Here is a 24020-nt window from a genome sequence, read left to right on the forward strand (position 1 = left end):
GGAGCTGGATTGGAAGTGGTGCAGTCAGGATTGGAACTAGCACTTTTATGATTTTCTGTCCTTTGGTTCACCCTCCAGATACACACAATAGCCAGGGCTAAGTCAGGCTGAAGTCAGGAGCCCAGAACCAACCTGGGTCTTGTAAGTGGGTGGCAGGGACTCAACTACTTGAGCCACCGCTGCTGCCTCCCTGGGTGTGCATTAACAGCAAGTTGGAATCAGAAGCAGAGCTGGGGCCCCATCCCAGGCACCCTGATGTGGGATGCCAGCATTCCAAGCTGTGCCAACCACTGTGCCAGAAGCCTCCCACCCCGTTTTAAAATTTATTTGAAAAAGGAAGAGAACTATAATTCCAGAACTTTTCCACACCCCAAAAAGAAATCTATTACCCACGAAGGAATTACTCTCCGTTTGGCCCTGCCCCAGCCCTGGCAACCATTAATCTGCTTTCTTTCTCTGTGGGTCTATGGCACTGTTTAACTAGCTCCTTCATGCCTCGCCCTCCCTGTAAATTGATAGCTGGGTCTGGATGCGTGATTAGATTGGGGACAGCACTTCATAAATAGTGTCCCCATGTACTTGAAGGACAATTAACATGGGCCTGCCTCTTGCTCTGTAAACAGCTATTAAGTGTCTCTTGGAGTCATCATCCATTAGGGGCTACTAAGTGGTGATATTCAAACTATCCCTTCTTCATTTTTTTCTGGAAGACTTCTCTACAGAGAACTGTCTCCTCTTCCATTGTGTGGTGACCTTGAGGTGCTCTGTGGGTACAAGTCAGCATGAATACTTAAATTTTTTTTTTTTTTTTTGCTCATCAGTTTTACTTAAAAAAAAAAAACTATTGGAAAGATTTACAGAGAGAGAGAGAGAGAGAGAGAGAGAGAGAGAGAGAGGTCTTCCATCCACTGGTTTACTCCCCAATTGGCCACAATGGCCACGGCCAGTGCTATGCTGATCTGAAGCCAGGAGCTGGGAGCTTCTTCCGGGTCTCCCACGCGGGTGCAGGGGCCCAAGGACTTGGGCCATCTTCTACTGCTTTCCCAGGCCATAGCAGAGAGCTGTATTGGAAGTGGAGCAGCCAGGACTTGAACCGGCGCCCATATGAAATGCCAGCACTGCAGGCCGTGGCTTTATCCGCTACACCACAGCGATGGCCCCTCATCAGTTTTATTTTATTTATTTATTTATTTTTTTAAATTTTTTGACAGGCAGAGTGGACAGTGGGAGAGAGAGACAGAGAGAAAGGTCTTCCTTTGCCGTTGGTTCACCCTCCAATGGCCGCCGCGGCCGGCGCACTGCGGCCAGCGCACCGCGCTGATCCGATGGCAGGAGCCAGGAGCTAGGTGCTTTTCCTGGTCTCCCATGGGGTGCAGGGCCCAAGCACCTGGGCCATCCTCCACTGCACTCCCTGGCCACAGCAGAGAGCTGGCCTGGAAGAGGGGCAACTGGGACAGAATCTGGCGCCCGGACCGGGACTAGAACCCGGTGTGCCGGCGCTGCAAGGCGGAGGATTAGCCTAGTGAGCTGCAGCACTGACTCAGATATGAGTTCTTAAAAAAAGAATCAGAGGTATTAGTGTTCACCCATGGCTTTTGAGATGGATAGATGCACATGGGTGCATGCATGCATATGTATTGCGATGAGAAAGCCAAGATCAGTGAATCCACACTTAGCTCCCACGTCTTAGTTTCTGAATGTCAGTCTGGAACCAGCGCCTCTTGGAGGCATGGTTGATTATAGGATTTGTGCAAGGGAAAATACAAGACAGGTCAGCCTGGGACACCTTTTGTTGTTGTTTTAAGATGTATTTATATGGGGGCCGGCGCCCTGGCCCAGTAGGTTAATCCTCCACCTGCAGTGCCGGCATCCCGAATGGGCACTGGTTTGAGTCCTGGCTGCTCCACTTCTGATCCAGCTCTCTGCTGCAGCAGCTACGGCCAGAGCTATGCCAATCTAAAGCCAGGAGCCAGGTACTTCTTCCTGGTCCCGCACGCAGGTGCAGGGGCCCAAGCACTTGGACCATCCTCCACTGCCCTCCCGGGCCACAGCAGAGAGCTGGACTGGAAGAGGAGCAGCCGGGACTAGAACCTGGCGCCCATGTGGGATGCTGGCGCCTTAGGTGGAGGATTAACCAAGTGAGCCACGGCGCAGGACCCTGGCTTAAATAATTTTTAAAAAGCCCATTTAAAATAAGTATTTTTACAAATTGACTAGTAATACATTTGTCACCCCCTGGATTGAGGTCTATGAGGGCAGTCCACACTGCGTCCCCAGCACATAGCACAGGGCTCTGATTCATGCACAGATTCATGAATGTATGAATGAATGATGAAGGATATTGGCTTCAGCATCTCCCACGGACACCTAACTTCTGAAGGTTTCTATTTCCCCTTTGTGAAATATGATCGTAAGTTCTCTTCCTGCCCCTAGGATTGAAAGGAAGCCTACTGAAGGAGCTTGCCCGGTGTCAAATCGAGTTCTGAAGCGGTTTTATTTATTCCAAAGCAGGGGTGGTCTGCAGGTGGCGCAGGCAGCTCCGCTTGCGTTCGGCATGGGGGATGGGGCGTGGCCAGAGTTGGGGGCGGGGCCGAGGCGCGGCTGGGGCGGAGCCAGCAGCCTGCGGCGCCGCGGGGCCGGTACCGCCCAGGACGTCCCCCGTCGCCTCCGGCCCCGCCTACCGGGGCGGGACTTGTACGACGATTGGAGAGTGCGTACGAGAGGCGGTCATCATTGGTCCGCGGCGCTGTCGGCTCGGCGGGCGGTGTCCGGACGCAGGTGCCGGCCGGAGCCGAGCGAGCGCCGCTGACGGGCCGGGCCGGGCCGGGACACGGGCCAGGGAGAACGGAGGGGCCTGCGCGGCCGCCCGGCCCGGCCGCGAATCAGGTAGGCGCGGGCCGGGGGGTGGATATAGGGCCAGAGGGCGTCTCCTCTCCTTTTGGCCCCGGGTTCGAGGCCCGAGCTTGGCCCCTCGGGCAGGACAGCAGGACTCGGACCCTTGGCCTTAGCCTTTGCCGGGACGCGGGGACCGCAGTTCCGGTCTCGAGGCTGGCGGGGTGGTTTCCTGGGCCTGGCACACAGTAGGCGCCTCTCGGAGTCTCTGTTTCCCAATCTGTAAAACTGGGTCACCCCCTCGCCAACCTCATTCTGGAGGTGTTGTGATGAGGAAAGCGCCCGGCAAAGAGAAGGCAGCCAGTAAGTGGCGAACGTCCTTACCGAAGCTCCTGGAAAGTAGTCAATTTCGTGAAGAACTGGGTGCTGCGCAGAGATGCTCCCGGACGGCGCCCTGTGCCGTGCGGGTGCTCGAAACAGGGTGGTCAGAATGTCCATGATGAGCTCCTCTGCCCTCCAGGAACCAGCCGAGGTGAAGTCCTGAACGTGGATTCTGTCACACGGGTCAGAGAGCTTAAGGTCTGTTGCCCGGGGCCACACAGCAAATCAGAGGCAGAGCTGGAGTTAGAACCTGTCCCTTGAGCTGGGCCGTGGAAGGGCAGAAGGACCCACGGGAGTGGAAAAGAAGGAAGAGGAAGGAGTGCATTGGTCAGGGTCTACATTTATCCTAAAAAAAAAAAAAAAAAAAAAAAAAAAGAAGAGCAGGGGCCGGCTCCGTGGCTCACTTGGTTAATCCTCTGCCTGTGGCACCGGCATCCCATATGGGCGCTGGGTTCTAGTCCCAGTTGCTCCTCTTCCAGTCCAGCTCTGCTGTGGCCCGGGAAGGCAGTGGACCCTGCATCTGCATGGGAGACCGGGAGGAAGAACCCGGATCCTGGCTTCGGATCGGCATGGCTCCGGCCTTAGTGTCCATTTGGGGGGTGAACCAATGGAAGGAAGACCTTTCTCTCTCTCTCTCTCTCTCTCTCTCTCTCTCTCTCTATCTCTATCTCTCTATCTCTGTCAAATAAAAAAAAAATAAGAAGAGCAGTGAGTGTTTCTTCAACCCTTACTGTGTGCCAGGTACTGACTGTGTGTCCTATCATACCATCCACATAGCTTTGTAAGCTGATAATGCTGGTGATAAGAAGAGTTAATGTTTATGGATACTGCTTCTTTTTTTTTTTTTTAAGATTTATTTTATTTATTTGAAAGACAGAGTTACAGAGAGAGGTAGAGACAGAGAGAGAGGTCTTCCATCTGCTGGTTAACTCCCCAGATGGCTACAATGGCTGGAGCTGAGCCGATCTGAAGCCAGGAGACAGGAGATTCTTCCAGGTCTCCCACACAGGTGCAGGGGCCCAAGGACTTGGGCCATCTTCTACTGCTTTCCCAGGCCATAGCAGAGAGCTGGATCAGAAGAGGAGCAGCCAGGTCTAGAACTGGCACCCATATGGGATGCCAGCGCTCAGGCCAGGGCTTTAACACAGTACGCCACAGCGTAGGCCCCAGGATACTGCTTCTTAATATTTACCAATTTACAAGCTTACTCTGATTGTGACTCCCATTCTATGGATGTAAAAACTGAGGCCCAGAGACTTCTGCAACTACCCAAGATCACACTGTGGGGCATTAAAGCTCTCTGACGCCTCTTGCCCTCAGGAAAAGGAGGCTGGGCAGACATGAAAAAGAGTGCGGTACCCCAGTGCCAGCCCGAACAGGCCTAGTAGGAGACAGCGCCTTCTCCCCCAGCAGACACAACCCACCAGTGCCTTCAGCATGTTTGACAGAGGAGAAAGATGAGAGGCGAAATGGCTTGAACCAAGACACACAGTGTCAGTGCCAGAGCCAGGAACTTAAAGAACCCCTATCTCCTGTGGTCCAGACCCACTCACTGGACTAAGTTCAAATCCTGGCTGTGTGACCTTGAGCACGTAGCAGCCCCTCTCTGAACCCTAGCCTCCCCTCCCCATCAGATGGAGGAAATCATCAGACTTAGGTCATAGAGTTGTGAATATGCTGAAATCCATCCCCTGGGCCCTGGGCCAAGTTTGCTTAAGGCCCTGTAGCTCTACACCTAAGTCCAACTTGCAGCTGCACTGTCCTTGTGTCGAACCCCAAGTTGGGCCTCTTCCAAGCCCAGGTCTGTGTGGTTTGCATGGACCTCTAAACATCTCTGATTCCCACCTCGGGAGCTGGCGGACCTGGGTCTGGGGAGGACACACGGTCTGGTTCCCTTATACTTAATAAAAAGATCTGGGAAATGCAGACAGTACACTGTGGCAGACCCAGAGCCAGGAGCATCTGGGGACAGTAGGTGGCAGGTGCATCAGGGTCCCACCTTTCCAGTCCTCACTGAACTGACAGATGGGGAAGGCAGATGTGGTTAAACACCTTGATGAACAAAACAAAGATTTTCAGAGAGAAAGGGTCAGGGAGAGAGAGAGGTGCATGCCATTGGAGGAGCAGTGTGGACACCTGTGACACTTTCCCCAGAGCACTCAGGGCAGGCTCCTCCAGGGAGGTGACTTTGAAGGGATCACTTGTAACAAGCATTTCGAGTTCAGAGATGATGAACGCAGAGGCAGATTGCTTGGCACAATACCCGGTCCTTAACCTACTGTTGCTGCTAGGATTATTATTTTCAGCGATTTGTGGGTCTGGCATAAGCAGATTTACCAGCGTGTGTTTGTTTGTTTCCCTGATAGTGAAAGAAACAGAAGAAATGAATAGATGGGAGCGGTGGTGATTCTCGTAACACTCGATTACTTGCAGACAGGCTAAGCCCAGTCTCCTGAGAGGCAGAAGGGATGGATTCCTCTCTGCAGGTGCTCAACTGCAGGGCCCAGTGGCTTCCTCACTGGCCTCGGAGCTGAAAGTTCTGGTTCCAGGCCCTCGGGAGGGACGCGAGGGACAGCGGCTTGCTGGCCGGGCAGGCCTTGGCCACTGCCCCTGGGATGTTATCTCAGGCCTGCAGCCTTCCCCCAGGCTCCTCCTGCTTTTGCCTGATAGTTGCTTATCTGGCCTCTGGTGGCCCAAGTACAGAGGCCCAGGGAGTCCTGTTGGACTTCCGGCTGAGCTGTTCAGAGGGTACCGATCAGAAGTTAGTCAATAGCTTTCTCTGCTTTTGTTCCCACTTTGGGTCTTGGATTATTGAACGGCAGGGGCTGGTCAAAGCTGACTCGGGGTGGGCCAGGGCTTCGTCAGTAAGTGCCTCCCAGGCCCTGGCACTTGGAGTTCCCTTATTTAAGACAGAGAGAGAGGGGAGGGTGGGGGTTGAAACCTTCCCTCTGCTGTTTTCACTCCTCAAGAGCTCACAACAGCCGAGACCGGGCCAGACCAAAGCCAGGAGGCTGGAACTCCATCTGGGTCTCCCTGTGGGAGACCAAGCACTTGAGCCGTCACTGCTGCCTCCCAGGGAGCTGGAACTGGAAGTGGAGCCAACACTTGAACCCAGGCACTCTGATACTGGATGCCAGCATCCTAGGTAGCATCTCAACTCCTACACCAAATACCTGCTCCTTGCTTGGGGTTTCTGAAACCTTAGGGGCTCTGGAGCCAGGTCTGGAGACAAAAACCTGGGGATTGGACAAGTTGGGAACGGAGATGCCGGGCTCCAGAGCGTTGGTGTTGATGCCTCCATTCCTCTCAGGCAAGTCTCAAGCTCTGAATTTCATTGGCTGGCTCCAGGATGGAGGAGATGGCCTAAGATCCCTGTTTGCTGGTCAGACCCTGAAGCAGAGGAAGATAACAGGATCAGAGCTCAGAAGTGCTTTCTGAGGATGCAGCTATCTCCCATTGCTGCCCCCGGGGACTGAGGCTGCCGCCCTCCGCCCCTGCCTGGGCCACTGCTTCGATGGCCTGAGACCTCCAGGAGTGCCCGGCCTTGTGAAAGGTCAGGAGCCGGAAAGGTCAAGGTGCCTCCGTGTTCTGATCTGTGGAGCAAGTTTCTAACTCAGTTCTGCATCTCCCAAAGGCAGGCTTGCATGCGCAGAGCCCAGCCCTAGGGCTCAAACCCACACAGGACAAATCTCTTCATGGTTGGTGGGGACAGGGCAGTGCTGGCCCCTGGCAAATGCTGAGCACAGGGTCTAGGACAGTAAGTGCTCAATAGCTGTCAGGTGGTGCTCCTCCTAAACCTGGAAAGGTGATATAGAAAGTGGAAGGTGGCCTGCAGACTTTCTTTGTGTGTGTGTGTATGTTGCATTTATTTATTTGAAAGGATGAGTTACAGAGAGAGACACAGAGAAAGAGAGAGCGATCTTCCATCTGCTGGTTCATTCCCTTAATGCCTGTAATGGCTTGGGCTGGTCCAGATCAGAGTCAGGAGCCTGGAACTTCATCCAGGTCTCCCCCAGAGGGGCAGGACTTCAAGCTCCTGGGCCGTCTGCTTCTGCTTCTGCTTTTGGGTGCATTAGCAGGGAGCTGAATCCGAAGCGGAGCAGTTGGGCCTTGAATTGGTGCTCTGATGTGGGATGCTGGTGTTGAGGTGTTGGTTTAACCCACTGTGCAGCAACACTAGCCCCAAGCCTGCAGGCTTTGAGGATGGGGCTGGGTCTGCCTCTTCTTAGGAAAACAAGAGATTGTATAACCTGAGCCCCTGTGGTGCACCAAGCTTGGGCCAAGTTGCATGAATGCCATCTCATTGAATCTTCTCAGCTCCCCCTCCCTGCCAAAGCCCCATTTTATAGATTAGACAAACTGAGATTCAGAGAGGTAAGTCCTTGTCTATCGTCCCTAGAGTGTTGGTAAGAGTAGACATAAATCCTAGTCCATTGGGCTCACTAACCTCACCGTTAACCTCCCCGACATCTCCCCAGGCTCCTGGGACCATGGGCCTCAGGCCCTGAGGACACGGGGCTGCCTGTGGCCATGACGACAGGAGACTGCTGTCACCTCCCGGGCTCCCTGTGTGACTGCTCTGGTAGCTCCGCCTTCTCCAAGGTCGTGGAGGCCACAGGCCTCGGGCCACCCCAGTACGTGGCGCAAGTGACCTCGAAGGATGGCCGGCTCCTCTCGACCATCATCCGGGCCTTGGATGCGCCAAGGTAAGTGGCAGCCAGGTGAGTGTCCTGGCATTCTCTTCTCTCCAAGCTGGGTGATCTCCCTCCAGGCTGGGGTCTGCAGTCCAGCCCCTGAGAGAGCCCAGGTGGGTGAATATGTCAGAAAAGGGGGCCCACACAGGAGCCACCACCCAGAAGCAGGCTGGTCAGGTGCAGGCTCTGGACTCACAGTTCCTGAGTTCAAATCCTGAGTACACCCCTCTCCTTCTGTCCTTGGGTAACCCAGGGACAAGCTACTTCACTGTACCTCCAAAAATGGATACTTTTTCTGATTGAGTTATTCTGAGACTACGATGCCAGGGTCTCCATCAAGAGCCTGCAAGGGAGGGGCCAGAGCTGTGGCACAGCAGGTAAAGCTGCTGCCTGCAGTGCTGGCATCCCATATGGGCGCCTGTTGGAGTCCTAGCTGCTCCACTTCTGATCCAGCTCTCTGCTATGGCCTGGGAAAGTAGTAGAAGATGGCCCGAGTCCTTGGACCCCTGCACCTGCGTGGGGGACCTGGAAGAAGCTCCTGGCTCCTGGCTTCGGATCAGTGCAGCTTCAGACATTGCGGCCATCTGAGAGTGAACCAGTGGATGTAAGACCTCTCTCTCTCTGCCTCTGTCTCTCAAATAAATAAATCTTAAAAAAAAAATCTTCAGGCCGGCGCCGCGGCTCACTAGGCTAATCCTCCGCCTAGCGGCGCCGGCACACCGGGTTCTAGTCCTGGTCGGGGCGCCGGATTCTGTCCCAGTTGCCCCTCTTCCAGGCCAGCTCTCTGCTGTGGCCAGGGAGTGCAGTAGAGGATGGCCCAGGTGCTTGGGCCCTGCACCCCATGGGAGACCAGGAAAAGCACCTGGCTCCTGGCTCCTGCCATCGGATCAGCGCGGTGCGCCGGCCGCAGCGCGCCGGCCGCGGCAGCCATTGGAGGGTGAACCAACGGCAAAGGAAGACCTTTCTCTCTGTCTCTCTCTCTCACTGTCCACTCTGCCTGTCAAAAAAAAAAAAAAAAATCTTCAAATAAATAAATAAATCTTAAAAAAATAAAAAAAAAGAGCCTGCAAGGGGATTTGCCACAAGGCAAGCAGTCAAGAAATGTCCAGGTGCTCCTTGATCTGCAAGGAGGTTACACCTGGTAAACCCACCTGAAGATGGAAAACACATTTAACATGCATAACCGATGGAACAGCATAACCTAGCAATTGGGCACATGACAAAGCCTCCGCAACTGCGGGCCCCACTGGGAGCCAGGCCTCACTGCCCCGCCCAGCATCACCAGAGAGAATCTTGAGGTTTGTTGCTAGTCTGGGGAAAGATCAAAATCAAAACCTCAAAGTACGGCTCCTACCACATGTGTAGTCTTCATATCATAATTGTGTTAGTTTTCTAGAATGGCAGTGAAGTACCCGAGGCTATAACCTTGGTTTTTTTTTTTTTTTTTTTTTTTCACATTTAAGATTTATCTATTTGGAAGAAAGAGAGAGAGAGAAAGAAATCTTCCATTTAGTGTTTAATTCCCCAGATAGCTGCAAAGGCTGGGGCTGGGCCAGGATGAAGCCAGGAGCCAGGAACTTCTTCCAGGTCTCCCATGTGGGTGCAGGGGCCCAACCACATAGGCCATCTTCTACTGCTTCTACCAGGCACATTAGCAGGGAGCTAGATTGGAAGTGCAGCAGCCAAGACATAAACTGGCACCCATACGGGATGCTGACACCACAGGTGGAGGCTTAGCCTACCACGCCACAGCACTGGCCCCCTGTGTCCATTCTGTCACTGAGTCACTGTGACTCAGTCCCGGGGCTTCCACCCTAACAACCCAGTTCAGTCAAAGAGTCCACCAGCAAATGCTGTGATTGGATTTAACACTGTTAATGTAAGACTTTGAGTGCCAACCTTCAGATTTCAGGGCACAAATGTTCAAACAGCAATTGTGAAGCCATTGCGGCCATTTGGGGAATGAACCAGCAGATGGAAGACCTGTCTCCCTCTCTCTGTCTCTACTTCTCTCTATAACTCTTTCAAATAAATAAAATAAATCTTTAAAAACATATTCTTCCTCTTAGAACTGATAACAAATTAGCAAACCAGACTTGTTATGCTTACAGATGGTTCTAGAAGGTTCACACCAAGTTTTTTTTTTTTTTTTTTTTTTTTTTTTTTTTTTTTTTTTTTTTTTTTATAGGCAGAGTGGACAGTGAGAGAGAGAGACAGAGAGAAAGGTCTTCCTTTTGCCCTTGGTTCACCCTCCAATGGCTGCCGTGGCTGGCGCACTGCGGCCGGCGCACCGTGCTGATCCGATGGCAGGAGCCAGGTGCTTTTCCTGGTCTCCCATGGGGTGCAGGGCCCAAGCACTTGGGCCATCCTCCACTGCACTCCCAGGCCACAGCAGAGGGCTGGCCTGGAAGAGGGGCAACCGGGACAGAATCCGGCGCCCCGACCGGGGCTAGAACCCGGTGTACCGGCGCCGCAAGGCGGAGGGTTAGCCTAGTGAGCCGCGGCGCCGGCCCACACCAAGTTTTAAGTACAGACAGTCTCCGACGAATGGGGTGAGACTCAAGGTCAACTTATGCTGTAGCCAAGTGTCACATTTAATTAATGCTTTAAAAAAAAAAAAAAGATTTACTGGGGCCGACGCCATGGTGCAGGTTAATTCTCTGCCTGTGGCACCGGCATCCCATGTGGGTACCGGTTCTAGTCCCGGCTGCTCCTCTTCAGATCCAGCTCTCTGCTGTGGCCTGGGAAAGCAGCAGAAGATGGTCCAAGTGCTTGGGCCCCTGCACCCGCATGGGAGACCAGGAAGAAGCTCCTGGCTCCTGGCTTCAGATTGGCGCAGCTCTGGTCATTGCGGCCTTTTGGAGAGGAAGACCTCTCTGTCTGCCTCTTGCTGTCTGTAACTCTACCTCTCAAATAAATAAATAAATAAATAAATCTTTTGAGAGGTAGAGTTACAGAGAGAAAGAAGGAGAAGTAGATAGAGAAATCTTCCATCTACTGGTTCACTCCCCAAATGGCTGCAATGGCCAGGGCTGTGCCAGGCCAAAGCCAGGAACCAGGAGTTTCTTCTGGGTCTCTCATGTGGGTGCAGGGGCCCAAGCTCTTGGACCATCTTCTGCTGCTTTCCCAGGCACATTAGCAGGGAGCTGGATGGGAAGTGGAGCAACTGGGACTTGAACCTGTACCCATAGGGGATGCTGACACTGCACGCTATAGCTTAACCCAATGTGCCAAAGCATCAGTTCCTAATTTATAGATTTTTTAAAAGTTTTAAATTCATTTCTTTGAGAGACAGAGATGGATAAACATATATTCACACACATAGGAAAAATAGGGAGGGCGCTCCTATTGGTTCACCTCCCAAATGCCTGCAGCAGCTCCGGGCGGGAAGCCGGGAGCTGAGAACTCAATCCAGGTCTTCCGTATGGGAGTTAGGGACCCAGATACCTAAGCCATCACCTGCTGCCTCCCGAGGGCTGCACAGTAGAGCAGGAATCAGGAGCCAGAGTTAGCCGGCGCCGTGGCTCAATAGGCTAATCCTCCGCCTTGCGGCGCCGGTACACCGGGTTCTAGTCCCGGTCGGGGCGCCGGATTCTGTCCCAGTTGCCCCTTTTCCAGGCCAGCTCTCTACTGTGGCCCGGGAGAGCAGTGGAGGATGGCCCAAGTGCTTGGGCTCTGCACCCGCATGGGAGACCAGGAGAAGCACCTGGCTCCAGGCGTGGTGCGCTCCAGTGTGGTGCGCTGGCCACAGCGCACTGGCCGCAGCAGCCGCTGCGGGGTGAACCAATGGAAAAAAGGAAGATCTTTCTCTCTGTCTTTCTCACTGTCCACTCACTCTGCCTGTCAAAAAAAAAAAAAAAAAAAAAGCCTCACTGTCCACTCACTCTGCCTGTCAAAAAAAAAAAAAAAAAAAAAAAAAGCCCAAGTACGGCATCAGATATACCTAACTCTGGCTCCTTTTTTTTTTTTGCCTCTCCTGGTCTCCCGTGCGGGTGCAGGGCCCAAGCACTTGGGCCATCCTCCACTGTACTCCCGGGCCATAGCAGAGAGCTGCACTGGAAGAGAGGCAACCAGGACAGAATCTGGTGCCCCGACCGGGATTAGAACCTGGTGTGCTGGCGCTGTAGGCAGAGGATTAGCCTCTTGAGCCACGGCACCGGCCAACTTGGGCATCCTTAACTGCAAGGCTAATTCACTGCATTTAAAAAAATTTTTTTAATTGTTTTTGAAGATTTATTTTATTTATTTGAAAGACATACTTACAGAGAGTGGAAGATACAAGGATGGAGAGAGAGAGAGAAAGAGAAGTCTTCCATCCACCAGTTCACTCCCCAAAAGGCCACAACAGTCAGAGCTGAGCTGATCCGAAGCCAGGACCTAGGAGCCAGGAGCTTCTTCCAGGCCCCAATTCACTGGTTTTTATGCAAAACTAGAAAGAAGCCGATGGAAGCCTCACGGCACTCTGGAGGGGAATCAGCTGTTGCTCCCTACAGATCTGCCTAGTGTCTTGGCCTCCAAGAAGACTCGTGTGAGCCCAGATCAGATCCGGTGTTCTTCTGGACATCCTCTGAGGTGCTGGTTCATGTGTCTGCATCTCCGTCAGACCCCCTTGAAGGCCGAAAGGGGTCTGTGCTGGTTGAAGGAGGTTGGGACACAGGAGTTCCCTGGTGGACCCAGGGGCCTCCCAGCCAGGGCTGTGAGGGCTGGGAGGTGGGGAGGAGGCCATGGTGGCTGTAACTGGGGTCTCTCTGTTTGGGATTCCTGAGTAGCTGTGTGTCTGGGAAGCCCTGAGTGAGTTATTTGTCCCCACTTTGCCCCTTGTTTGAGGTCTGGGAAAAGAAAAGCCCAGATGGAAGCCGACACCTGTACGGGTTGCTGAGCGGAACAAAGGCTGCAGCCTGGGCCCCTACCAGCCTTTCCTGCAGCCTTCAGGGACCCAGGCCAGCAGCAGGCAGCAGAGTGGCCCCTATGCGAGTCCTGCTGTTTTCTCTCCTGTCCTTGGCCAATTTGTGCCGTTTCTCTGGGACCGCGGCTGGGGTTCTGTCCGATCAGGGTGCAGCTGGTGGGACCATGGGCTCTCCTGGGTCTGTCCCTCAGCCTCTTTGCCCACAGCTCAGCGGCCCAAGGGTCTCCTTGCTTCTTTTCCTTTCTTTGGGTACATCTCGCCCCAAACCTCCCCAGGCTAGAGGGCAGATCAGAAGAGCTCTGCACGGGGTGAATGCTGCCATGTATCTGGAGGTAACTTCCGGGGATAGGGTCTTCCTTCCAGCCTCCCCAGGGGCAAATAGGGCTCCTCCCACCACTGCCAGGAGCTGGGTTTGGCAGAGGCCACACAGGCTGACCTCTAACTCCTAGTGAGTCTCTGCCATCTGAGAGGCCCAGGAATGGGCCTCAGGGGCACCAGTGGTTCCCAGCACCTTGGCTGGTTCCACTATCATAAGAGTCAAGGGCAGGAATTGTGGCACAGCAGGCTAAGCTGCCAGTAGGGAAGCCCACATCCCACATCAGAGTGCCTGGGATCGAGTCCTGTCTTGCTTCCAATCCAGCTCCCTGCTGATGTACCTGGGAGGCAGCAGTGATGGCCCACGTATGTGGGAGACACGGTTGGAGTTCCTGGGTCCTGGCTTTGGCCTGGCCCAGCCACTGGCTGTTGCTTGCATTTGGGGAGTGAACCAGCAGATGGGTTATCTTTCTCTTTCTATCTCTCTCTGTCGCTGTACCTTTCAAATAAGCAAAAATGAATAAATAAGCATTAAAAAAACACCCCAAATCTTCCATTTGCTCAAAGGAGACTGATTCCTCAGGGCACACAGCAGAGACTGTGCTAGGTGGACAATTCGGGGCTCTCAAAGCTGCGGAGGTTGAAGAAGAAGGCGCATGAGGCATCTCCCAGGCGCAGGACAGTCCTCCAAGGCCCAGGCTCGGGTCAGCCTCTGGGGACTCCGAGCCTCTGGCTCTCTGCCCAGCCCTTTCGGAGTATTTCCTGGTGTTCTCCCTGCTGTCCTCTTTCCTGAACTCTGATTGCTCATGTTGTCTCTTCTTTCTGGAACATTCTCTGGGCAGCCTGCAGGGCGGGGATGGGAGGGTCTGAGCACATCCTGCCCATACCCTCTCTGCGCTGATGTCCCGCCCATGTCCCTTGCACTGTGGCCCCAGCCTGAGCTCCTGAGCAATACACATTGTTCGTGTGCTTTGCCTGCTGGGGTGCTCAGGCCCTGGGGGGCAGACTCTCTGGGTCACAGCCCCAGCTCTGTGGACAACCAGCTGTGTGAGTTTGCACAGGTGAGTTCCCTCCCCAGGACTTTAGCTTCGTCACCTGTCAAACGGGAGCAAATGGATAGGAGGTCTTCAAAAGGTCCATGGAAAAATAAATATTACAAAAAAACCATGCATAGATTTCAAAATTTTCTGCATCAAAATAAACATATCTTTTAAATATTTGTTTTTATCTACTTGAAAGGCAGAGCGATAGAGACAGATGGCGAAAGCTCTTCTATTGTCTGAGAAAAGAATTTCAGGGGTCAATGTTATGGCATAGCTAGTGAGGCTGCCACTTCAACACCGACATCCCTTGTGGGTGCCAGTGCGTGTCTCGGCCACTCTATTTCTGCTCCAGCTCCCTGCTAATGGCCTGGGAGGGCAGCGGATGATGGCCCAAGTGCTTGGGCCCTGTACCCACGTGGGAGACCCAGAGGAAGATTTTAGTTCCTGGCTTGTGACCATTTGGGGAGTGAACCAGTGGATGGAAGATATGTCTCTCTCTGTGACTCTTGACTTTCAGATACATAAATCAATGTTAAAAAAAAAGAAAACAAACAAACAAACAAAAAACAGAATTTCAGACGTGAGACAGAGAGGAGTAGTAAGTGACCAGGGGCATCTCAGCAAAGAACTGAGCTAGAGAGAGAGGTTTGGGTACACAGGTTTCCCCTACCCCGCCTCCTTCTGGGATGCTGCTGGTTGGAGGGCTTCCTGGGTGTGGATGCGTGCAGTTCCTCTTGGGACTTCATCAGCACAGTGTTCTGGGATGGCACAGGCCCCCAGGGGAGGGCTGGGACCCACCTAAGGGGGTTCTGACCAAGGGAAGACTGCCGAGGTGCAGCTGCCAGTCCACTCCCAAGGCTGCTCCTACGTTTCTTCCCTCGCCTGACCACGCAAAAATTCCTATTTTTGTCCTCCGGCCCCTCTCACACACATAGGCTGAAGTCTATTTTGCTACCTAACTGTTTACTCCCCAAATGCTTGCAACAGCCATGGCTGGGTCAGGCCAAAGCCAGGAGCCAGCAGCTCCTTCTGAAATCTCCCATGTGGCTGGCAGGGACCCAGCTGCTTGAGCCATTACCTGCCGCCTCCCAGGATGTACTCCAGCAGGAAGCTGGAGTCCAGACTCAAACCAGGCGCTCTGCCAGCGGATGTGGTCATCCCAAACAGTGGCTTAAGTGCTGCATCCAATACCTCCAAAATTATCTTTACAAAAGAGATTTATTTTATGTGTTTGAACGGCAGAGTGCCAGAGAGAGAAGGAGAGACAGAAAGAGAGAGAGAGAGAGAGAGAGAGAGATCTTCCATCCACTGGTCCACTCCCCAGATGGCTGCAACGGCCAATGCTGGGCCAGGCCAAAGCCAGGAGCCAGAGACTGCATCTGGGTCTCCCACATGGATGCAGGGGCCCAAGGACTTGGGCCATCTTCCACTGCTTTCCCAGAGGCATTAGCCAGGGGCTGGATGGGAAGTGGAACAGCCGGGACTCAAACCAGCATTCATATGGGATGCCAGCATCTCAGGCAATGGTTTAACCCCCTTGCACCACAACATCGCCCTAAACTTCTCTTCTAATTCCATTGTTCTGTGACTTTTCTGAGGTCCCATTCTAGGAACCAGTGCATCCAAAGGTGGCTCCTAAGTGCCCAGTACACAGTAAATGCTCAATAAATATTAGGCCTTGCTTTTGCCTTTTTTAATTTTTCCCTTCCTGTCTCTGAATTTGCTCCTGCAGAGCTCTCCAGAAGGGCTCTTCTTCAAGGTTCTTGTCACTCCATTTCCCTGAGTGGTTTCCGGAGCAGGGAATTCCTTTCCTGTTAACTTTTGTGTATGTGTGTTAGGATCAGGGTCTGAGGTTAGAAGGAGACCGGGCATGGCTCTCTTGACATCATGGGAGAAATTAGCAGCCCAGGGCCAGGACAAAACAGAGAGAGGTCACCAGGCCCTCCCCACCCCTACAGCAGGAGAGTCCTAGACAGGGACAGAAAACTCTGAGAGGAAGCCAACATTATCTGGAGAACAGCTCTCCCACTTGCCCTCCTCTGTGTGTTCCCAGCATAACTGTTTTCTGGGCAGACATGCTCGGAGAGCAATGACTCACGTGCTGGATAACCTCACAGCCCACTGCGGCCACTCCCCCTGCATCTGCAGCTGCCCCAGGAAGGACTCAACATCCCCAGAGACTGGGGCGGGGGGGCTGGCGGCTTTCCTGAGGCAGTTTTCTGCAGATGCAGAACCAGTGAGCAGTTCTCCCTGGAAGCACAGTTTTCTCGGCCAGCATGGCCTTCAGGTGTGGCTGGATTCATATGGGATGTTGCCACGGCAGTAGTTTAACCTACTACGCCACAACGCTGGCCCCAGTTCCTGTTGGTTCTGATTGTACCACAGGCCTTTTCCTGAGTTGGTCCCCGTGACATCAGGGGTGTATGATGCTCTGATTGGTCAGGCCCAAGGTCGTCAGAGGTCATTGGTTCTGCCCTAGCCCTTGAACACTGAGCCAAGAGTGGGATGGTTTGCACAGGACAATTGGAGGTGGTTTTGCAGGAAAGAGATAACGAGGACGTTGGGCAGGCAGGTATAAGAGATGATCATCCTGGGCCTAGAAGGGTGCTGCAGGGGCCCTGGGGAGGGAACATATCATTCTGCTTGTGGGAGTCCCAAAGGCTGGGATATTTGGAGCTGGGCATTGTAGGGTGAGTAGGAGTTCGCAACATGGTGGCAACATGGTCGTAACAGAGATCCTGAGACTCAGTGGGTAGTGGAGCGGGTGCAGTGGGAGGTCCGATGGTGGCTCACAGCTCCTGTTTCTGTGTCCAGCGACTGTCCCTTCTGCCGGATCTGCCACGAGGGAGCAAATGGGGAGAGCCTACTGTCTCCGTGCGGCTGCACGGGCACGCTGGGCGCCGTGCACAAGAGCTGCCTGGAGAAGTGGCTTTCCTCGTCCAACACCAGCTACTGCGAGCTGTGCCACACGGAATTTGCAGTAGAGAAGCGGCCTCGGCCCCTCACAGAGGTAAACCTGGGGATCCCAAGGTCGGGGTGGGCAGAGGGGAGGGGGCGGGGAGGAGTACGGGGGGCAGGAGGAAAGGTGTCAGGCAAGGCCTGGGTAGGAGACCTGAGGGGTAAATAGGAGCCAGCCATGCAGAGAAGCCGAGGATGGACAGCCTGGCAGACGACACAGCACGTGCAAAGGCCCTGAGGTCTGGGGGAGCTCTGTGTTCTCGACAAAGCCTGAATGGCTTTGAGCAAATGATCAAGTTAAAAGAGAGGAGGAGAGCACCCCTGAAGGGGGTAGGAGCAGTCACACCTGGAGTTTGGACGTTAGCCCAGGTATGATGGTCAGGGCGGGGACAGGGCATCCACAGGTGGCCACTGGGCCCCTGAGGCACCAGGCTTCTCCCTGCCCAGCCTGGCCTAGGGTGACTCAGAACTGTATGGCGGATGTCATTGGTTTGTGACAAGTATGGGGAGCAGAGTCCATCCCTGAGGCTGGGGAATGCTGCCCCATAGTAGACAGGGCCACAGTGAAGAGCCCCGGGGACCGTGGGCCCCTGAGTAAGCCTCTGATCCACCCAGGAGCCCAGCTCTGGGGAGAATTGTGGGAGCGAGACCCAGGCCCTGCCCGCACCCCTTCCCACCCTGCACTTGGTCCTTGCTCTCCAACTGCATGGGCCTCCTGCCTACTGCACCTTATCTTGGCCTCCCACTCCTGCCTCAGGGCCTTTGCACCTGCTATTCTGCAGCCTGGAGCACCGTTCCCTCCTCCCTTCTTCATCAGCTCTTTCTGCTCATTCTATTCTCCTTGACATTACCTCCTCCAGCTTGTTTTCCCCTCCCCGACCCCCCACCCCTTTTCCTTTGCCCCCCAGCATGAGAGAGCAGGGACCCTTTCTGTCCTATCCACTAGGACTCTGTGAGCCAGGCTCATTTCCGTTGCCCATCATCTGCTTTGTGGATTTTTTTTTTTTTAATTTTGGAACCTCTGCACGTACAGAATGAGCTATGTTGTGGGGTCAGGAGGAATTCAAGTCTGAAGATGAGATGCTGTGTTTCATGTACACCTTCTGGCATAGACAGGTTGACAGTCACTTTATACATTTTTTTTTCCATGACGGTGCAGGAAGCAAAGTTCCGCAGTGTGGCATTTTCCACTTGTTCAAGATCTGGAAGCATTTTGGACCTCAGCTTTTTATGTTAGGGATGCTATAATATGTGCTAGCTATGTGGATTTGTGTCGATGAATTCCTCTGTGCCTCAGTTTGCCTCACCTGTAAAAGGGGGGGCACATGTCCCAGCACCCAGTAGGGCCTGGCTCATCGAGGCTCAGTAAGCGTTTGGAAGAAGGAAAGGGTGGAAGGAGACCCAGGCCTGGAGGCACTGCCCTTCCACTCCCCTGTAGCCTGCTGCGCTTCTCTCCCTGCAGTGGCTGAAGGACCCAGGACCACGGACAGAGAAGCGGACGCTATGCTGCGACATGGTGTGCTTCCTGTTCATCACGCCGCTGGCCGCCATCTCGGGCTGGCTATGCCTGCGCGGGGCCCAGGACCATCTCCGGCTGCATAGCCGGCTGGAGGCCGTGGGGCTCATCGCCCTCACCATCGCCCTCTTCACCATCTACGTCCTCTGGACCCTGGTGAGTCACCGCCGGGCCGGGGGTGTGGTCAGTGACTTTGGTGGCTGTCCCTTGCGTGTGGCCTCAGCCTGTGTTTTGTGAAGCTGCAGGTTCTGAGCCTGGCCCTGGTGCAGGGAAGCCCTGAGCCAGGCCTCAGCCTTCTGCTCTGAGTGTACATGGTTCTGATCTCCAGTCCTGAGTGCAGGGTCCACTAAGAGAGAGAGGCAGAGAGAAGGAAAAGCAACAGAAAGAAAGAAACCGGAAAAGGATGAGATGGAGGGAGATAAGAAATTAGAGGGCATATACTTAGCCCAGCATGTAAAATGCCCCTTTAGATGCCCACACCCCACAGTGGAGCACTCGGGTTCAGCACCTGACTCTGGCTCCTGGCTCCGGCTTCCTGCTCACGTGCACTCTGGGAGGCAGCAGTGGTGGCTCCAGTACTTGGGTTATTGCTGCCCTCAGGGGAAACCAGGATTGAGCTCTTGGCTCCCAGCTTTGGCCCAGCCCCACCTTAGCATCTGGGGAGTAAACCAGCAGATGGGGGCTCTCTTTGTCTTTCAAAAATAATAACGAAAAATTTTTTAAAAAAAGAAATTGAGCGAGAGAGGTAGATACCAAGAAATGGACTAGAAAAAAAAAAACCAAAAAACCCAAGACAAACAAACAAACAAAAAAGAAATGGACTAGGAGAGCAAGAAGAGAGAGACTGAGACCAAAAGAAGAGGTGACAAGCAAGATGTGTGTGTGTGTGTGTGTGTGAGAGAGAGAGAGAGAGAGAGAGAGATAGAGAGAGAGAGGGAGAGAGATTTTGATTAAGACATTGAAAATAGGAAGAGAAACAAGAGCCACAGAGGTTGATTAAAGACTTGGAGGGTAGAGAGATTTTGATTAGGAAACCAAGTGGGGCTGGCACTGTGGTGGAGAAGGATAAGCCTCCGCCTGCCACACTGGCATCCCATATGGGTGCCGGGTCGAGTCCTGGCTGCTCCTTTTCTGATCCAGCTCCCTGCAAATGGCTGGAAAAACAGCAAAGGATAGACCAAGTCCTTGGACCCCTGCATCCATGTGGGAGACCTGGAAGAAGCTCCTGGCTCCTGGCTCCTGGCTTTAGCCAGGCCCAGCCCTGGCCATTGAGGCCATTTAGGAAGTGAACCAGCGGATGGAAGACCTCTCTCTCTCTCTCTCTCTCTCTCTCTCTCTCTCTCTCTCTCTCTCTTTATTTCTGCCTTTCAAGTAAATAAATACAGCTTTAAAAAAGAAAACTGAATGACAGCGAGAAAGAGAGAGAGAGAGACAGACAGACCGACCAAAAGAGTGAGAAAGGAAGCAATTGAGGCTGAAAGAGATGCACACAATGACAGTGACAGTGAGAGTGACTGAGGTGGGTGGTGTTTGTTGTTCCAGGTTCATTGTAGGCATTAGAACTGTGGCTCAGAGAGAAAAAGTGCCCCTGTTTTCCACCTGTTGGGGGAATGTATCTGACAGTGCCTCTGACAGCACATGTGTGTGTGTGTATGTGTTTATTTTTTTGAGGTAGAACTTAGAATAGAATTTATTTGCAAAACTGGCACAAACCTGGATTCTAGAATAACTTGGGAAGTTTCGCATGTGTGTTTTAATATACAGAGGATGGAGCCACAAGTACTATTTTGCAGCCTGCTTGTTTTCACTTTGCTGGTGTCATTTGAAAAAACAAAACAAAACACCAGGCAGCCGCCCAACAGTCATTCATTCGTCTGGGTGTCCATATTTATTTTACCAATCCTTTCTGATAGACACTAGGATTCTTTCCAATGTATTATTTTCCCCAACTCCCACCTCCCCCTGTGTTTTTTTGGCCATGATGAACAGTCTTCGGGGGCTTGCCTGTGTCATTGTTTCTTAGGAATGCTTGGTCAAGGGATAGGAGCCACTGAGGTTATTTTTCTTTATTTATTTGTTAAAGAACACTCTATTTGGCTCATGAGAAATTGGGTAGAAAGCAGAGAGTTCCCCTGGATGGTCTCCTGCCGTCACAGCCTCTGCCACCATCAAACCTCTCCCCATCCCCCCGAGTGGTTACATTTGTTACAGCAGTGAGCCTTCAAGTACAGATTATTGTTACCTAGCGTCCACAGCTCCCATTACACTTCCTCCTCCATCCTGGGGCGCTGGATCCCCTGGGTTTGGGCAAGTGTGTGAGATACCCGTCCAGCATCGCTGCATCACACAGAGTGGCTCCATGCTCTCGGGATCCTCTGTGCTCCACCTCTTCGTCCCTTGTTCCCCTAACCCCTGACAACCACTGGTCTTTTACTGGCTCCATCATTTTTTTTTTCCAAAGATTTATTTATTTATTTGAAAGAGTTACAAAAGTTAGAGAGGGAGAGAACTTCCATCTGCTGGCTCACTCCCTAAGTGGCTGCAATGGAGCCACTTAGCCAGGAGCTTCTTCCAGGTCTCCCAGGTAGATGGCAGGGGCCCAAGCACTTGGGCCATCCTCTGCCGCTTTTCCCAGATGCATTAGCAGGAAGTCAGAATCAGAAGGAAGCCTGGACTTGAATCTGGACCTTCTGATACAGGATGTGGGCATCCAAAATAGTCTTTTTTAAAGATTTATTTATTTATTTGAAAGTCAGAGTTACACGGGAGAAGGAGAGGCATAGAGAGAGAGAGAGAGAGAGGTCTTCCATCCGCTGGTTCACTCCCCAATTGGCTGCCATGGCTGGAGCTGTGCTGTGCCAATCCAAAGCCGAGGGCCAGGAGCTTCTTCTGGGTCTCCCATGCAGGTGCAGGGGCCCAAGGACTTGGGCCATCCTCCACTGCTTTCCCATAGCAGAGAGTTGTATCAGAAGTGGAGCAGCTGGCACTGGAACCGGCGCCCATATGGGGTGCCGGCACTGCAGGCGGCAGCTTTACCTGCTATGCCACAGCGCTGGCCCCCCAAATAGAGTCTTTAAGTATCACCAAATGCCACCCCCGGACACCATTTCTTTTTTAGGGCTGAGTAATATTCCATTGTCTGGCTGTACCACTATCTGTTTACCTCCTGAGGGGCATCTTGGTGGCTTCCAAGTTTAGGCAGTGGTGTGAACTGACAGTTAACCCCTGCCAAGAGGTCGAATGGCTGCATTCCCACCAGGAGATAGAGAGCAAGTTGGCGGTGGTGGAGTGGGGGGAGTGGCCTCTCACGGTGCATGTACGCGGGCTCAGTGCGTGCAGGACGCGGCCGCATACTGGCTCTGCTTCTGGAAGCAGGAGCCCTGCCCTAGTTTGGACCCCCGTGCCTGCCCGCGCCTTCCCACCCACTGCAGTGCTGCCCCGCAGGTCTCCTTCCGCTACCACTGCCAGCTCTACTCCGAGTGGAGAAGGACCCACCAGCACGTGCGCTTGAAGATACGGGACGCAGATGGCCCCGAGGGCTCTCAGCATTCGGCGCTGGCAGCCGGACTCCTGAAGAAGGTGGCAGAGGAGACGCCCGTGTGAGCGTCGGGCTGGCGGGAGCCCTACTGCTGCCGAGGGGCTGGGGCGACCAGCCATGCCCAGGCGCCTGGGAGGACGGAGACTGCCTGACCCTTCCCCGACGGCTGGAATGCTTCTTAGGCCACCAGACGCCCAGTGGAGCCTCTTCTGTGATCCTGTGTGAATATATTTTCAGGTCTTTCTTTTTTCTTTTTTCTTTTTCTTTTTGCATATTGTTGTACACGACTAGGACAAATGGATGTGCTCCTGAGCTGTGCACAGAACAAGCACCCTGATCTCATTCCTTGGCCCACTGGGTGTCTGCTGGGCCAGCAGCTGTGGCCGGTGGTGTCAAGGGTGCCCTTTGTGGCTGGAATGTTCTGACAAGCTCCTTGCATTCCCCATGCACCTGGCAGGCTCGCTTTGCTGGCACCTTCAACTTTAAAAAAGTTGCACTGCGTTTCAGAAACCCACCCCCAGAACGAATAAAAGGAGCCCTTGCTGGGCAAAATGGACTGGTTGGTTTTGTTTCTGAAGCTAAGGGACTGCACGGAGGTTAAACCAGTGTGCGATGCTCACTTGGGATTTGTTAGGGAGGCTTGGGAAGACACAGAGTTTTCACATGAAAAGCGAGTAGCAGGGTTCCATAGTACATGATTTTCCTAAATATTATTTTATTTATCTGAAAGGCAGAGAGGAAGATAGAGAGGTCTTCCATCTGCTGCTTCACTCCCCAAATGGCCCCAAAAGCTGGAGCCAAGAGCTTCTTCTGGGTCTCCGATGTGGGTGCAGGGGCCTAAACACTTGGGTCATCTGCTGCTGCTTTCCCAGAGGCATTAGCAGGGAGCTGGATTGGAAATGGAGCAGCTGGGACTCAAACCAGCACCCATATAAGATGCTGGTGTCACAAGCGTAGTACATGATTTTATTTTATTTGAGAGAGTGAGAGAGCAAGAGAGAGCAAGTGCATGAGCTCCTGTCTGTTGGTTTACTCCCCAAATACCTGCAACTGTCAGGGTTGGGTTAGGCCAAAGCCAGGAGCTGGGAACTCAATTTGGGTCTCCCACGTGGGTGGCAGGGACTCAAGTATTTGAGTCATCAAGTGCTGCCTCCCAGGGTGTGCACCGGCAAGAAGCTAAATTTGGAAGCAGAGCCAGGATGCAAACCCAGGCACTCTGATTTGGGACACCGGCATCCCAAGGGGGCATCCTAACCACCAACTAAAGTGCACTCTGGGGTTCAGTTCTGAGCCTTCATGGTGTCCTCCCCTCCTCCCATTCTTGCTGCCACCCCATGAGCATAAGGCACTGTTATTACCCCCATTTTACAGGTGAGACGACTGATGCCCAGGGCAGCAAAGCCCTCTGCTAAGGTCCCTCGGCTGTAGGACGCTGAGCTGGGGGGACACCAGGTCGTCACCACTCCAGCTGACCTTTATTTTCCACGGGACTCAGGGAGGACCAGAATGGGTTGGTGCTAATTAAGGCTTCTACTTCTTGAGCTCTTTGTTCATGCTGAGCTTTTCACATCCGAGGGCTCTTGGCGTCTGTCCACATTGGATACTCAGAGCAGCCCTCAGCAGAGCTGCGGTGTCTCATATTAGCCCCATTTGCAGATGAGCAAGCTGAGGCTCCGACTGTGTGGCTGGAGCAGTGTAATTGAGGGACAGGGCTCAGAGAGATGGGCAGGGCTCCCTAGGTGTTGGGTGACAGACGCGCTGGTGGTTGGCAGCGACACAGGATCGGGTAGGCGCATTAGGCCAGCTGGCTTTTTTTGGAGGGGTAGGATGGGGTGCG

The 24020-nt window shown here is 53.3% G+C and overlaps 1 protein-coding gene across 7 annotated transcripts; it reads left to right on the forward strand.

Annotated features, from left to right (window-relative positions):
• The first annotated feature begins 2732 nt into the window (after positions 1-2732).
• MARCHF2 (membrane associated ring-CH-type finger 2) lies at positions 2733-22739 on the forward strand. 7 transcript variants are annotated; one of them, XM_089315470.1, is made up of 6 exons: positions 2733-2886; positions 6183-6358; positions 7692-7919; positions 16986-17181; positions 18568-18801; positions 22090-22739. In XM_089315470.1, exons 3-6 carry the CDS (start codon positions 7744-7746, stop codon positions 22246-22248), a joined length of 765 nt encoding a protein of 254 aa, XP_089171596.1. In that variant the 5' UTR covers positions 2733-2886; positions 6183-6358; positions 7692-7743; the 3' UTR covers positions 22249-22739. The 7 variants fall into 7 exon arrangements, with proteins under 7 accessions (XP_089171596.1, XP_069923650.1, XP_008247356.1 ...); XM_070067549.2 differs by having other exon boundaries at positions 2734-2886; positions 18592-18801; XM_070067550.2 differs by having other exon boundaries at positions 2805-2886; positions 6183-6523; positions 18592-18801.
• Positions 22740-24020: the final 1281 nt, after the last annotated feature.

The sequence above is a fragment of the Oryctolagus cuniculus genome, chromosome 16 (genome assembly GCF_051225735.1).
Source record: "Oryctolagus cuniculus isolate XC-2025 breed Fujian yellow rabbit chromosome 16, ASM5122573v1, whole genome shotgun sequence".
NCBI classification, from domain to species: domain Eukaryota; kingdom Metazoa; phylum Chordata; class Mammalia; order Lagomorpha; family Leporidae; genus Oryctolagus; species Oryctolagus cuniculus.